The sequence below is a fragment of the Polistes fuscatus genome, unplaced genomic scaffold, assembly GCF_010416935.1.
Source record: "Polistes fuscatus isolate 324 unplaced genomic scaffold, CU_Pfus_HIC Scaffold12, whole genome shotgun sequence".
Lineage (NCBI taxonomy): Eukaryota > Metazoa > Arthropoda > Insecta > Hymenoptera > Vespidae > Polistes > Polistes fuscatus.
The window spans coordinates 6,257,964-6,272,263 of NW_025113020.1; the positions used below are offsets into that span (position 1 = coordinate 6,257,964).

General features: G+C 32.9%; 1 protein-coding gene and 1 non-coding gene across 2 annotated transcripts in view; one reads left to right on the forward strand and one right to left on the reverse strand.

Moving 5' to 3' along the window:
- LOC122513307 (matrix metalloproteinase-2-like) overlaps positions 1 to 14,300 on the reverse strand; it is a 118,868-nt gene that overhangs the window by 73,114 nt on the left and 31,454 nt on the right. The window contains exons 2-3 of the mRNA XM_043629605.1: positions 8,782 to 8,883; positions 7,481 to 7,650 (exon numbers count right to left, since the gene is read on the reverse strand). Of these exons, the coding sequence (XP_043485540.1) occupies positions 7,481 to 7,650; positions 8,782 to 8,883 (272 nt within the window). The remainder of the gene's footprint in view (positions 1 to 7,480; positions 7,651 to 8,781; positions 8,884 to 14,300) is intronic.
- LOC122513639 lies at positions 12,628 to 12,751 on the forward strand. Its single transcript, XR_006302816.1, has one exon. It is a non-coding gene; the product is annotated as a U5 spliceosomal RNA (small nuclear RNA).

Below are 14,300 nucleotides of genomic sequence, written 5' to 3' on the forward strand. Positions count from 1 at the left end.
AACATATTAAACAAATAACCCTCAAAGGATTCAAGATCACATTATTATCCTTGAAACACTATAATCCAATAAAATGTAACGTTTCTACGCTTTAATTACAATCCCTAGAGAAAAATCAGTAAAGAAAGATGTAACAAACGTTTCAAAAGTCAAAGGTTAACGTGAAAATAATGGATCGAACGAATCCCAATCGAATGAATTTTCAGAAGGAACTTCTTTTCAAAAGGTTTTTGGTAGTAGTGTGCGAGGGTAAAGAAGAAGGTTGGAGGTTCGTTTAATAGGAAGAGAACTATTCGAAAGAAAAAGGTTGCCCAAGAGAGAGAGAGAGAGGATCGTAGTTCCCTGTGTGGCACCACCACCACGTCTAACAATAATTCCATTGTTTCCAGCAATTAAGCGACGAGCCACACGACCAAGTGATATCGACGAAACCTTTACTACTACTACAAGGAAAACCCTTTTCCCTTTCTCCCCCTTTCTCTCACTTCAAGAGAGAGAGAGAGAGAGAGAGAGAGAAGGTTTGGTATAAGCTTATGCAGAGGATCACAAGCTCTCGATCGCGACACATGATTGGCTGCCATTGTGCTACTGGGTTTGGACCGATCCGCATGATTCCGAACAAAAGGGGAATAGTAGTCGTCCCTCGACCGCCTGTCATGCTTCCCCCTATTGTCTTCCGGTTTGTTTGCGCCTCCATGTCTCACGCACGCGAACACGCACACGTGCACTTACCAACTTTCAACCCCTAAACTCGATCTATGTATACGCGTATACCTTGTCTCGCCTATAAACTAACCCCTCTTCTTTTTCTTTTTTTAAATCTATTTCTTTAGTTTTGTTCTTTCTCTCTCTCTCCCACGATTTTTGTTTAACAGGCATTAATATTTTTGTACGATTCGATTGTCAACATTAATTTTTCATTTGAATTTGTATTAGTTTTATTTTTCGACCCGTTGGTTAAAGTTTCCTTTCTTTCTTTTGTTTAGTCCGCCATTTTGACGTAGATTTAAAAATGGCTGAACGTTTCGATTGAGAAATATGAAAGGAAATATCACAGCTGATCTTTGGATTTAATGGAAATTTAATTGAATAAGAATATTAGACACATTTCGATTGTTGAAAATGTAAAAAAAAAAAAGAGAGAAAAAAATGATCTATTTAATGGATCACGTTGTACATATGTAACTTTATCGGGTAGATTTCAAATCCTCTGGCTCGCGAATTCGTTGTTTTATTGCTTTCCTGTGCTTTTCCGAAGCCCTTTTTTGAAAATTCCAATTCCAACTCTATTGACGCGTACTTTCTATCCGTTCTCGATTTCGTAGAGACGACATATTTCATTATCGGCTTTTGAATATCACGGAAAATTTTCACCAAAAATAATGCGTGATATATGACGGTACGATCGGTAAAGTAAATTTTCTAAATTACGTTAATACTCTCTCTCTCTCTCTCTCTCTATTCGACGTCATTGCATTACATTATCATGCACTTAATCAATTTTTTTTTTTTTTCAAATTTATATTACCAAAGAGGAAAAAAGAAAAAGATAATAATTACAATCATTTTTGTCGAATAAATAAATTCCGATATTAAACGCGCGATCGTCCTCGATTAATTATTATTAAATAAATATTAAATTTGTAAAACGTTTAAATATTCTAAAAGTTTATTTCTTTCGATTGAATTATTAAAATAATCAAACGATTATCCATTTCGTGTCGACATTTTAAATGAGTGACACATTACAAGATGGCGTAACTTACGAAGCTAACCTAAATTTTGAGCGATTAGAAATATATCAAAAAATTAATACACTGAGATATACAATTGAGAGATAATAGTTTTTATTTATTCCTAGATAATAAAGAATCAAAATAAAATCAAATCTTTGTTCCGACACGATTAATGAACTAAATTAAATATAAAAAAAAGAAAAAGAAAAAAACAAAAAAAAATAACTCGACAGAAAATTATGTTCAAAGCGATCTATTTTAACGGCACTATGGGACGACGAATAGAGGAGTAAAATTTGAAAAGCAAAGCATAGAAAGTGAGAATGTGTGTGTGTGAGAGAGAGAGAGAGAGAGAGAAAGATAGAAAATGCTTTAGGAAAATCAAGTTATCTTGTTCCATATAGCCATATAGGTGTCTCTCTTTCTCACACACACACACACACACACACACACACACATACACATACACATACGTGTGCACGAAAGATACTTTTACTATTTATTATAAAAGCGTGTTATTTCCTATTCCTTCGGGGTAAATTGGATCACCCAATATGAACTTTGCATATTCAGCGTTAAAAGTGTCGTAGATTTTTGCTTTATAGTTACATTTCTCCTTTGTTTTCTCTACAAAGTCTATGACAAAAGTTTGATCGATAAATTAAATAAAATGATATTTTTAGTAAATGTGGTACGATTCGACGATGCTAACATAGAAAAAGAAAAATAATAATAATAATTATTATTATTTATAATATATATCTCTTTAACCAACAGTCCAATTGTTCGGTTGTAAAAAAAGAAAAAGAAATAAAATTGAAAAATATAACAAAAATGGTGGGGGTACAGTGAGAGAGAGTGTATTGACACGAATGTAAGAATACGTGTTGTAACGAATGAATTTATTATCGAATTAAATTCTTTGAAAAAAAAAAAAGAAGAAAAAATGTGAAAGCTTATTTATCGAGCAGATAATTAGCAGTTTTAACGAGCTATAGAACGAGTCAGGTTAGGAAGGCCAACGATAATCGATATTCCTCTAATCGCGAAGAAATGTAAATTATCTCTCTCTCTCTCTCTCTCTCTCTCTCTCTCGGTTTCTCTCTGGTGAGAAGGATGGGGATGGGGGTGTAAGAGGGGGAAGACTGTTCCATCTTCTTCCACCCTATTTGGAACGCCCCTTTAACTTGGCAATCGTGTTACGATTAGAGCCGCCCTTCGTCACGTGGCAGCTCCTAATTAGATTTTCTTTTTTAACGTTAATTCGTTTGACGCGGGGGGTTTCAGGGTGAGAGAGGAGCTGAACGAGGAGGAGGAGGAGGAGGAGGGGAAAAAAAAACTTGAAAGTATTTTCAAATAACTAACATCGGTTATTCTTACTTCGTATTTTCCTTTCAACTCCGCTTCGTCGTTTATCTTCTTTTTTATTTTTTTACTTTTTCTTTCTTTTGTTTCCTTCATTCGAGGTGTTCGCAAGGAAGTTAAAAGTAATCTTCTACTTTTGAAAATAAAAAAACAAACGAAAAATAACAAATACACGCGTTAAACGAGAAAGAATAAAACAAAGTGGGAAAGAAAAGTGTATTCGTTAAATGGAAAAAAAGAAACAGAAATAAATAGAAATAGAAATGAAATATTACGATCTATGAAAGTAAAATTGAAAAAAGTAATAGGAATGAAATGAAAAAAATTAACTCGTTGAACACACCGCAAAGGGTTCCAGGGAGAGGAGGCGGAGGAGGAGGAAGAGGAGGAAGGGGGGTCTCACGTAAAATCGCGCACGTATTTAATTTATTTAATAATAAACGAAATCGTTTTTCTGTAAAATTATATAAGGTAAGATTAATAAATCCGTTGATATAACTTTAATTGAAAAACAAAAAGTAAAGGTAAAAAAGTACAAGTAAAAAAATAAAAATAAAAATAAATAGTAATCCTAGACTAAAAAAAAAAAAAGAAAAAAAAGGAAAAAAAAAGGAAAAGGTTGTAAAGCGTTAAAAGTAGAAAAAAGCTCTCACCGAGAAGCTATCTAAGTAGTTATCAGAAATTTCACGAAGCAAAAGCATTCAGTACCACTTATCGGGCCATCCAACGATCCCCAACCTCCAATTCCTCAACCCTCGGCAACCTACCCCACTCCTTTACCCCCAACAACCCCTATACTACTACCCTCGGTAAGCTGCTGTCTTTTCTTTATCTCTCAAACGTATCTCTTTCTTTCTCAAACGCAAATACAACAAGCAAGCAAGCAAGCAAGCAAGCAACTAAAGACTGAGATAATCGTTCGTAAAGAAATTATCTATCTATGCTAAACTCAAAACATTATCCTCATCGAAATTATGTTATACGAAATTTAACGATTTACAAAAAAAAAGAAAAAATGTAAAATAATTAATACATCAGTACATTAATCAAATGAAATGTTTTCCGTTTTCTATAATTACGATGCTTATAAATGCACTTATCGCATGCAGGAACACGCACTAAATGCACGCGTGTATATTACTTTTCGATAAGTACCAATACACTCACGCGTACACGCGAAATAAATTTGACACATACATCTAATACCGTTTATATAGATGATACGTTTACCGACGTTCGAATAAGACTGACAATGTCGAAACAACAACTACGCGAAACAATCTCGAAAGAAACCGAACGTACACGAAGTTCTCGCTTAAACGTATCTATACAAGTTAACAACGAGTACCGGCTGAGGGGAAGGGGGTGCGTATAAACAAAACATTGAAGTACGCGCGCATCATTCTTTCGAGTTTTTTTTCTTCCTCCCAAGTAGGAAGAAAACCAAAACAAAAGAAAGAAAAGGTGTATACGTAATTTTAAAAGAAGAATAAAAAGAAAAAGAGAGAGAGAGAGAGAGAGAAATTATACATTATTAAATATAATATAATTATCTATACTGTGTCGGTATATTTTAATAATAATTATTATTATTATATTGTAATAATAATAATTATTATAATAGTATACAAATCCTTATTCAAAAAATTATTCTTATGAATATTTATTTTCTATTAACCGCGAACCTTGTTTTATTCTTTACATTACTCTAAATTTCGCCAAAATTTTTCTCCTACCTCTGTTTTTTGTTTGTTCGTTTGTTTTTTCTTTTATCCTGCGTTAAAACGCAAATTGTCCAGGGAGTTTGACATTCTGTGCTATGCAAAAGTTAACAGCTACGCTAAGAACATAATTTTTTTAAGCTCTTCTTCCTCTCTCTTTATTTCTTTCTTTCTTTCTTTCTTTCTTTCTTTCTTTCTCTTTGCGAAATGCAGCAACAAGCTTTTTTCGTCTAATTCTTCCTACCTCTTTTTCCTACCCACTCTTTTCTTCCCCTACTCCTTTTTTAAATCTTTTTTCAATTTCATTGCACCACCTCCTACTTCTCTTTTAACCTATTTTTATTCATTTCTCTCTGTAATAATATAGTATAGTTTTTTTTTTTACAATCACAATACACCCAAGCACAAAAAATTGATGGTTGTGCTATTTAAAATAAGCTGTTAGCCCTGACTGATTAACATCTTTTCATTCGCTTTATTTTTTATGTATATCTTCTTCAGAATGATTATGCAACTGTCGCGATATAATAATAATAAAATATAATAGAAGAGTTAAACGAAGTCTGTTATTAAACAGTTACCGTATATAAAAGCAGTTTTTTACTACCTAAATGTTTTAAAATTATCAGCCGTATATAAAGAAAGTTCGTATGTTTTACTTTAACATTTCACTTAAATATGAATGTCTATGAAGAGGATTATTTAATTGAAACGGTGAAAAAGTAAGCTACTCGAATGAGCCACTATAGTGGCCATGGACCTGGAAAAAATAATCGCAAAAGCCACTTTAGTGGCAGGCCGGCTAAGGGCGATATCGGTAATTGCAGTGCTCTACTTTTATCTTTTCGACCGTCGGTAACGGTAAACTTCGACTGTCGGTAACGGTAAACATCGGCCGTCGGTAATAGTAGATTTCTATTTTTTAAACATTGTCCGATTTTAATGGCAGTTTGTAGTTTAATAATATGGACCGTCAGTAATCTGAATACAAAGTTTCATCGACGTAGAGTAAAAAAATGTTGAAGTTTTATTACCGACGGTAATAGTAGATTCCTATTTTTTAAACATCGTCCGATTTTAATGGCAGTTTGTAGTTTAATAATATGGACCATCAGTAATCTGAATACAAAGTTTCATCGACGTAGAGTAAAAAAAATTTTGAAGTTTTATTACCGACGGTAATAGTAGATTTCTATTTTTTAAATGTCGTCCGATTTTAATGGCATTTTGTAGTTTAATAATATGGACCGTCAGTAATCTGCATACAAATTTTCATCGACGTAGAGTAAAAAAATTTTGAAGTTTTATTACCGACGGTCGAAAAGATAAAAGTAGAGCACTGCAATTACCGATATCGCCCTTAGCCGGCCTGCCACTAAAGTGGCTTTTGCGATTATTTTTTCCAGGTCCATGGCCACTATAGTGGCTCATTCGAGTAGCTTACTTTTTCACCGTTTGAATTAAATAATCGTCTTTATAGACATTCATATTTAAGTAAAATGTTAAAGTATAAGTATGTACAATATATTTTTTAAAAAAATTATAATTTAATCATTAAGGAATCTTTATGTAAAAGATCTTTACGTTCTTTTTTTTACAGATTAACAACTAAAATGATTTCAAAACGAATTAATTATACAATTACAAAATAAATCAATTGTATTAAACTAATAACACGTGTAAAATTAAGATGAGATATTAATATAATTTAACAAGAAGAAATCATTGTTTCAAAATGTTTACTAATTTTGAAAACAAAATGGAAGACACGATCTTAAAAAAAAAGCTTACAAAAACTTGCTGATATTTTTACAAATGAAAAGTATTAGTAAAATCTTTCCAGTTTGAAATTTTAATCTTCGTTTCGATCACGCGTCTTTACTCAACTTTTACTAACATAAACGACGTAGAAAAATGATAGGAAAAAAAAAAAGAAAAGAAAGATAATCTTCTCGTTGAACGTTACCTAACTTTTCCGTTTGTCCCTTATCCCAAAGGGAACCACTGACACGTCCAATTACTTTTCTAGAAATGAAAACGACTGTTCTCGATCTAATTAGGAAAAGCAAACGAAAAGAAAGAAATGCAACGATTGCAGAGCTCGCGTGGATTATTATCAATCATTCTCTCCCTTATTCCCTTTCACCGTTTCCTTTCTCCCTAACTATTCCCTATTCCCATTTTTACTACCCTATCAGCGCTAAATTTTCACGACCGGCTTCCGCCAAAACTCATTGTCTTTTTAACTGCGAGGATGAGCTCGGAAAAAAAATGAGAATTAAAGAAAGAAAAGAAATCAAACCAAAAAGAACAAATATTTCCCTACCGTAAAACCCTCGCGTATATCGTATATCGTACAAAATGGCGGACTACGCATCGGAATAAAGTAAAATGAAAAAATCCTGCACGCGAATAACGGCGTTGCTGCTATTCCGACAGCGTATCCTACAAAATTATAAAACAAAAATATTATAACACAGTATATAGTTACAATAATTCGAGTAATACTCTCTTCGTTCTTATCGACGGAGTACAAATTATCGGATTTATTTTTCAACGTGGATGAAAACTATGCTTTAATTGAGATAACCGGTTCTCTTTTTATTTTTTTATATATATATTCTTTTCATGGAATAAATGAAAAAAAGAAAAACAAACCTCCAAGTGAGATTCCGATACGGCCACCGTTGTCCATGAATCGTAAAACGTTTGCGTCTCGTCCTTGAGTATCGTGGATTCTGTCTATCGGCTAGACCACAACGTCGTGCTTTCATCAATTTACGCGTGGCATCGTCGATCTCCCCAGTAACCGGAATACCACTGAATCTCTGTAATTAAATAAGAAATACAAAAAAACGAAATAACAAAATAAACGGTTATTGATAAAGAACAGTTTTGAAGGGATACGAAAAAAAAAAACACTTCGATACAGCATATATATATACTCGTATCAAGAAAAAATAATACTTGTCTTATTTTTTCTTTTTTTTTTTTTTAATATGCGAGGAATAGAATAGAAAAGAATATAAAAATGTATGCACACCGAGATGAGGAATATATGTCCTTTTTGACTACTACCGTGCACACGTATTCTTTCTTCTTGACGAGTTCGATTTTCATGCAAATCCCTTTTGTTGAATGGTGGAGAAGAAGATGAAGAAAAAAAGGGGAAAAAAATTAGAAGGGTGAAAAACGTTGGCCAGTTACACGGTGGTCTGTCTTTTCTTTTCTACACACACTGATGGTGTGGTACGAATAATATACATATATATATATATATATATATGTGTGTGTGTATATGTCACTGGCAGCAGATCGTTTTTCCAATTGTCTGTGCATTTTAAAACCAACGTTTTCTTCTATCCAGTGTTCTCTATCTTCTTCCCCATTACTTTCCCATCTCCCCCATTGTGTTTCTTCTTCTATGTAACATTCTACCTTTCTGGCTTTAATCATTTCTCTTCGTTGAAAAAGATAGACACCACGGTTGGTTGGTTGCTGATGTTTGTAATCACCGGAAATCATCGATAAAAGATATATGGTAATATCACAAACACGTTTTTGTTCTTTTATCTATCCAATTTCGTTTCTAGAATTTTAATTTAGACACATTTGACTATTCATATTTTTATATAAAAGAATTGACAGACAATTGGCACGATATTTCTATTGAAAATAATAATAATAATAATAATAATAATAATAATAATAATGGTGGGTGCAGGGGGGAATAAACGGATTGTTGGAATTTTCTATGCCACGAAATTTGAATTTCAATTTCAATTTTACATCGATTCACGCTTGGTTTCTAACCGAGTAATTTGAATTTGCGAGACTAGTAATATTTTCGTGGCGTTCTTTTTTCTTTTCCTCTTTATTTCTTCTCCCGTTGAAATTTGTATTTTAAATCCGCGACAAAAATTTATTTTTTGCGATACAAAGGGACATTTAATTCTTACTTGTAAATTTCTAATGGCGTCCCTCAGTTGATCTTCCGTCCTGAGATTACCGGTCTCCGGATTGCTGTCCGGTAAATATCCAAACTTTGTCAGATAAGTTTGCTGTAACATAAATACAAATATATGGTTAGTCGAATGTTCAAATATACAGGGTGTTCAACGAACAATATATGCAAACACGACCCCCGATCGACAAAGAAAAAATATCAAATGAATAAATTTATGAAATGAAATATCAAAAACCATAAAACAATTTAAACGACGACAACAAAATCCCATAATCCCATTAATTTTCACCGAATGACGGATAAAAATGGCGGAACAATTTCCAATGTACCGCCATATTTCATTTCGCAAAAGAAATACGTGATCAAATCCTAACCTAAATTTTCTACGAAGACGACGACAAATCTTACTATCCCATTAACTTCGAGCCAACAAAAATGGCGGAACAATTTTCAGGCAGTAACATCGTCTATTTCGTAAAAGAGAAGGTTAAAGGGTGGGAGTTAAGGTAGCGTAGGGTTGAGGAGTAAGAGGGGGCGAGGGGAAGTAAGCTTTGACGACAATGAAGTCACGCGCGGTTCATATTTCCTTAACCGAGCTACAAAGTTTCCCGTTTCTTATTCTTATTCTTCGTTCTATCGGAATGAAATAAGAAAGATAAAAGTATGGAAGGGATTGAAAAAAGGGAGAAGGAAGGGTAGGTAAAGAGAGGGAGGTAAGAAAGGTGCTGCGGATGAAGTAATAGGATGGTCGTCATGGTCGTAAGTTTGCGTTATGCATTACCTATATGGTGAATCCTATTAAATATATACTGCAAGAGTAAGGTAAAAGAAATTGCATTGTGTCACGGAAGAATGGTTTACTGGATACACAAGAGACATTGGAAAATAGCGAAGAATGAAAAAAGAACGGTAAAAGAGTCAAGGAAAAGAGAATAAAAATAAACAAAATCTATGGAAAAATATGTCGGCGGAGTAATATAACACGGTGGTGGGGATAAATCTTTTCTTTGAATATAAAAAAAAAACCTTTCTGAATTTTCTTAATTACGAGAACCGAAAGACAGAAAGTTCAAAGGGAAAAACAAATTGGACGAGAAGTTTGTTTACGGAGGAAGAAAAATATTCATTGATTTTATTCAATATTTGTTTTCTTGTAATTTGAAAGAACAACTAGTTTAAATGTGCATTCGATCGATCGTACATAATCTAACTTTAATATTACTCGAAGTTCTCATAATTTACGATACATTTTAAAATTCCATAAAACTTTATTAGGAAAGTGAAGTATTAAAGACAAGTAATAATTTTATGGAATGTAACATACTTCATATTACATACGACGAAAGCTATGCGTATATATATATGTGGAACACTATATTATTAAGAGTAAATAGCTCTCCCTCTTTCTCTTTCTCTTTCTTTCTAAAACGAGACGGATGTGAATTAACGAGAAAACCCGAGGAAAATTGGAATACTTTGGCGAGGCAAATAAGTATAGCCGAGTGAGAGAAAGCTTTATGAGCTCCTACATTCGGACAGGGTAAGTATGAAACATTCTTCTCGTGCCTTTCATACAAAAGAAAAACGTGACCCTAGAGAAAATTGAGACAAGTATATACCAATTCAAATTAAAAAAAAAAAAAAAAAAAAAGAACAGAGAAAAAAGAAATTCCAACGTGAATTTCAATTCCCCTATTCGTGTATTAAATTATAAACAAAGTATAGACACTTACAAAAATATTCTAATGTATGTTAATAAATTCTACGAAGCAATGAAATAAAGTAAAACCTTCTAAAGAAAATATACATCTACGAATTGTATAGTTTCGTATAAAAGATAAATTAAGGAGACTATAAAAAATGGCGGCTATGAGATGCTTTTCTCACTTCACGATTTGTAACTTCAATTCTTCGAGTATTAAGACTCCGAGGCTCAAAGTTTTGATAAAAATCGTATTAAAGAAAGTGAACAAGTATCCTAACGAACGTTCATTGCTCGAACACCGTGAAAGAAAAGAGGTAAAAGATGTGGAAGATGGGGTGCCATATTTGGTGGAACGATGAGCGGCCCGTAAACGTACAAACGAGTCCGTGGATAATATATCTTAGGGTAGTAGCATAAAAAGAAGTAAAGAAGAGGGTGGAGACACGGAGAAAAAGGGAGAGAGAAAGAGAGAGAGAGAGAAAGAAAGAAGGAAAGAGAAAGCGTGTTTTATTTCTGCGTATGTGTAAGTACGTGTATGTATACTGGACTTAGGCCCTCTTTGGTCATCGTGCACGATTTCTCTGGCATTGTTCGTGGATCTCCCTGCTTTTGCTTTAGAACCGGTTGCACGTTGTTAACTACGTCACTGGTTGCATTCCCATTTATGGAGTATAATATAGAACATATGCATACACGTGTATGTGTATGTGTATGTGTTGATATACACGTGCACACAGAGTATTGTATATACAATAAATAATATTCATTTATATAATCCTTACTGTTTGTATTATACTATTATTAGTATTAGTGTCATATTAAGAAAAGAAGAAATAAAATGTGTGTATGCAGTATAAATTTATTTATAAGAATGCAAATGAGCGTATAGACTGAATGCATACAGAGAAATAATGTACGACACAATGAGATATTTTTGGGCTACGGTTCTACTCCCACCACCACCACCATCACCATGCTACGGAGTTTAACCTCCTCTTTGTTGAGAAAGACAGGGATGAACGAACTATCCAAAACATCGACCCATTTACCGAAATATATATATATATATATATTCAAAATTCATTTTCACTCCAACTAATTTTGAATATTCAATATTTTATTATCTCTAACATAAAACTATCTTGAAAATAAGAGAGATAGGAAATATTTATGTATCCAAATAACTAGGATTCTTTACCGATGTATCATTTCAGACCTACATTATCGACTAAGATCGGTATTAGGGATTAAAAAAAAGTTGCACAATACATAAACCCAAATAGAATTGTGATTCCTAAACGATGTGTCATCTTGTTGCGCGTTGAAGAAAATAGTTGGAAAAGTTTGTAGAGGTAAAAGGTGTAAGGTTAAAAAGAAAAGCCCTACAATGTTTTATTGTTTTTTTAAATACACAATCGTTTTATCGAATTGTAGTAAATGAAAAATATTTGAAGTAAGAAAAATCTTCGGAGAAAACTCGGTCACGATTAGTAGCAGTTGGTAGTAGTTGTATAGTTGAACGTGGTCGTATGCAGAGAAGACGCGACCGCAGCTGCGGTTCTCCCGGATTCTGAATCGCCGACGCGAAACAAAGCTCGGAAATATATCCCAATGATAGATATAGTAGACATTGGAAAGCACTTAAAGTCCAATACACGCGACAAGAATACACGTAACCAATTCTGTGTTCTATTTTATTCTACTTGAAATTCTATTAAATGGTATTTACTTTATTTTATTATAGTGTTGTTTTAAAAGATATTTAATAACAAGATAAATGATAAAATTAAAAATAGAAATTGTTTAGTAATGTTTTACATAAAATAAAATTTATAGTAAAATCAAAAGAAACCTTGACTAGTTCGCAATCGATAGTCGTATAACAATATTTTATTTAAATAATAAAATAATTTTAAGATTGTAATATACATTTAATAATTATAAATAAATATTATAATATTGTCATATTATATATAACAATTATTTTTGTAAATATTATAAGATTGAAAGAAAAATAATCATCCCCTAAAATCTTGTTTCTTCGTTCACCCGTAGCCCGCTAGATGGAATCTTTTTTTCGCAGTTAAAAGGTTACCTACGTTTTTATATCAGCCTACCAGTGACCACTCGAAGGCACTCTGGTTTTCCTTCAGTATGACGAATAAATCTTTCGCCTTTTACTAAAGATTTCCGTGGAGGAGAACATTTGATGAGTTTATAACTCCAATTTTTTAAAACACCCAACGAAAGTTGGGGTGATTACTGAATCAAAAAATAATTATTCTAGGTTGATACGAAAACGAATCCCGAAAATAATACTAGATTGGCATATAATAATTTTGAATATTTTTTATCCTTAGTTTGGGTTCTTGTTTAATAACGTTAATGAGTCCTGGCTTTTTCGAATCTTGAACCCTTTTGGGTATAATTTATACTGTTATAAATACAGTTATAGTATACTAAGGTGCAATTTAATATTATAATATATTACAATTGCAGATTGACAAGCGCGCCCCTCCCCCACGAGTTAAACTACAATATAGTAAATTTAAATTACAATGCAGTAGCTGTTTAAATATACAGTACAGTATAATAACATACAGTATAATAATGGTAAAGATACCATTTATACCCCTAAAAAAAAGACCTGAAAATATTTTGTAATTTAAGTTAATGACTTAAAATTAATATCTATAAATTACCAGAAATGTCATTAAATTCCCCAAAAGAGTTTCCCCCAAATTGCGGAAGAAGAGATTGAAGTATCTAGTAAATTGTGTAGCGATTAAATCACGTCCTAACAGTAAAAACTTTATTGGGGCAGTAATTCGATGAGTTTAAAAAGGGGTAGTAGGAGAAAAACAGAAGGAGAGGGTTCTCTTTTTTATAATGGGAAAAAATAGAATGATTTTTCTCACGTTTCTACGATACCTCATACCCTCTGGTTTCGATGAGAAGAGGTGCCTAGTACTTATCTTTTTCTCCTTGTCAGTTTGCCAGCTAGCATTCGCTGCGGTTTGTGTATTAAAGTCTTTTAACGAGGACCAATTCGATCAAGCTACCCACTTGACCTCGTTGACCTCGTTTCCGGTTCACTTCACGTCCTTGCCAATTGTCTTTATTTCCGAGAGTTAACATGAGATCAGGAAGAAGGAAAGAAGAAAGCAATGCTGAGGTGTCACTTCTAATGTTCTATTTTCTCTTTTACGTGACTTTTAGAAAGGAAATAAAAATAGGTTAGGTTTGTATTCGATATATTCTTTTTCTTTAAATAAAATTTCAATCAAGAGAGAAAAAGGTAGAAAGATCCGGAAATATTTCTAAATGTTTGCAATTATCACAGAATTCGAATTTTTAGATAATGTTTATGGGATGTATAGAAAATTTGAAATTGAAACAATTCCTTAGAAGAGAAACCATTGAAATTAATCAAAGTAATAAACTTTCGTAATTCTAATTAAATAATATTTGAATAATTTATACACAAAAACGATTAAAGTAACATTATTATCCAAGAATAATTTCACCAACAGAGGCCTGGAAATTCGACCACAAGATAGTGTTACGGATTGCAACGACAATCCAGAGAGACAACATAATTCAATGTGGATGACAGGGAAAGGACATGGAAAGCAATGTGCCTAGAATATTAGCCCATGTTGAAAGTCTGTTTAGGGGAGGACTGGGATATAATACCATAGAGAAGGTCAACTACAGTGAAGAGATCTGTACGGCACATGTACTCTCGAATATACACACATATATACCAAATGGGACGGTAATTAAGTAGAGGAGTGGACCTAACG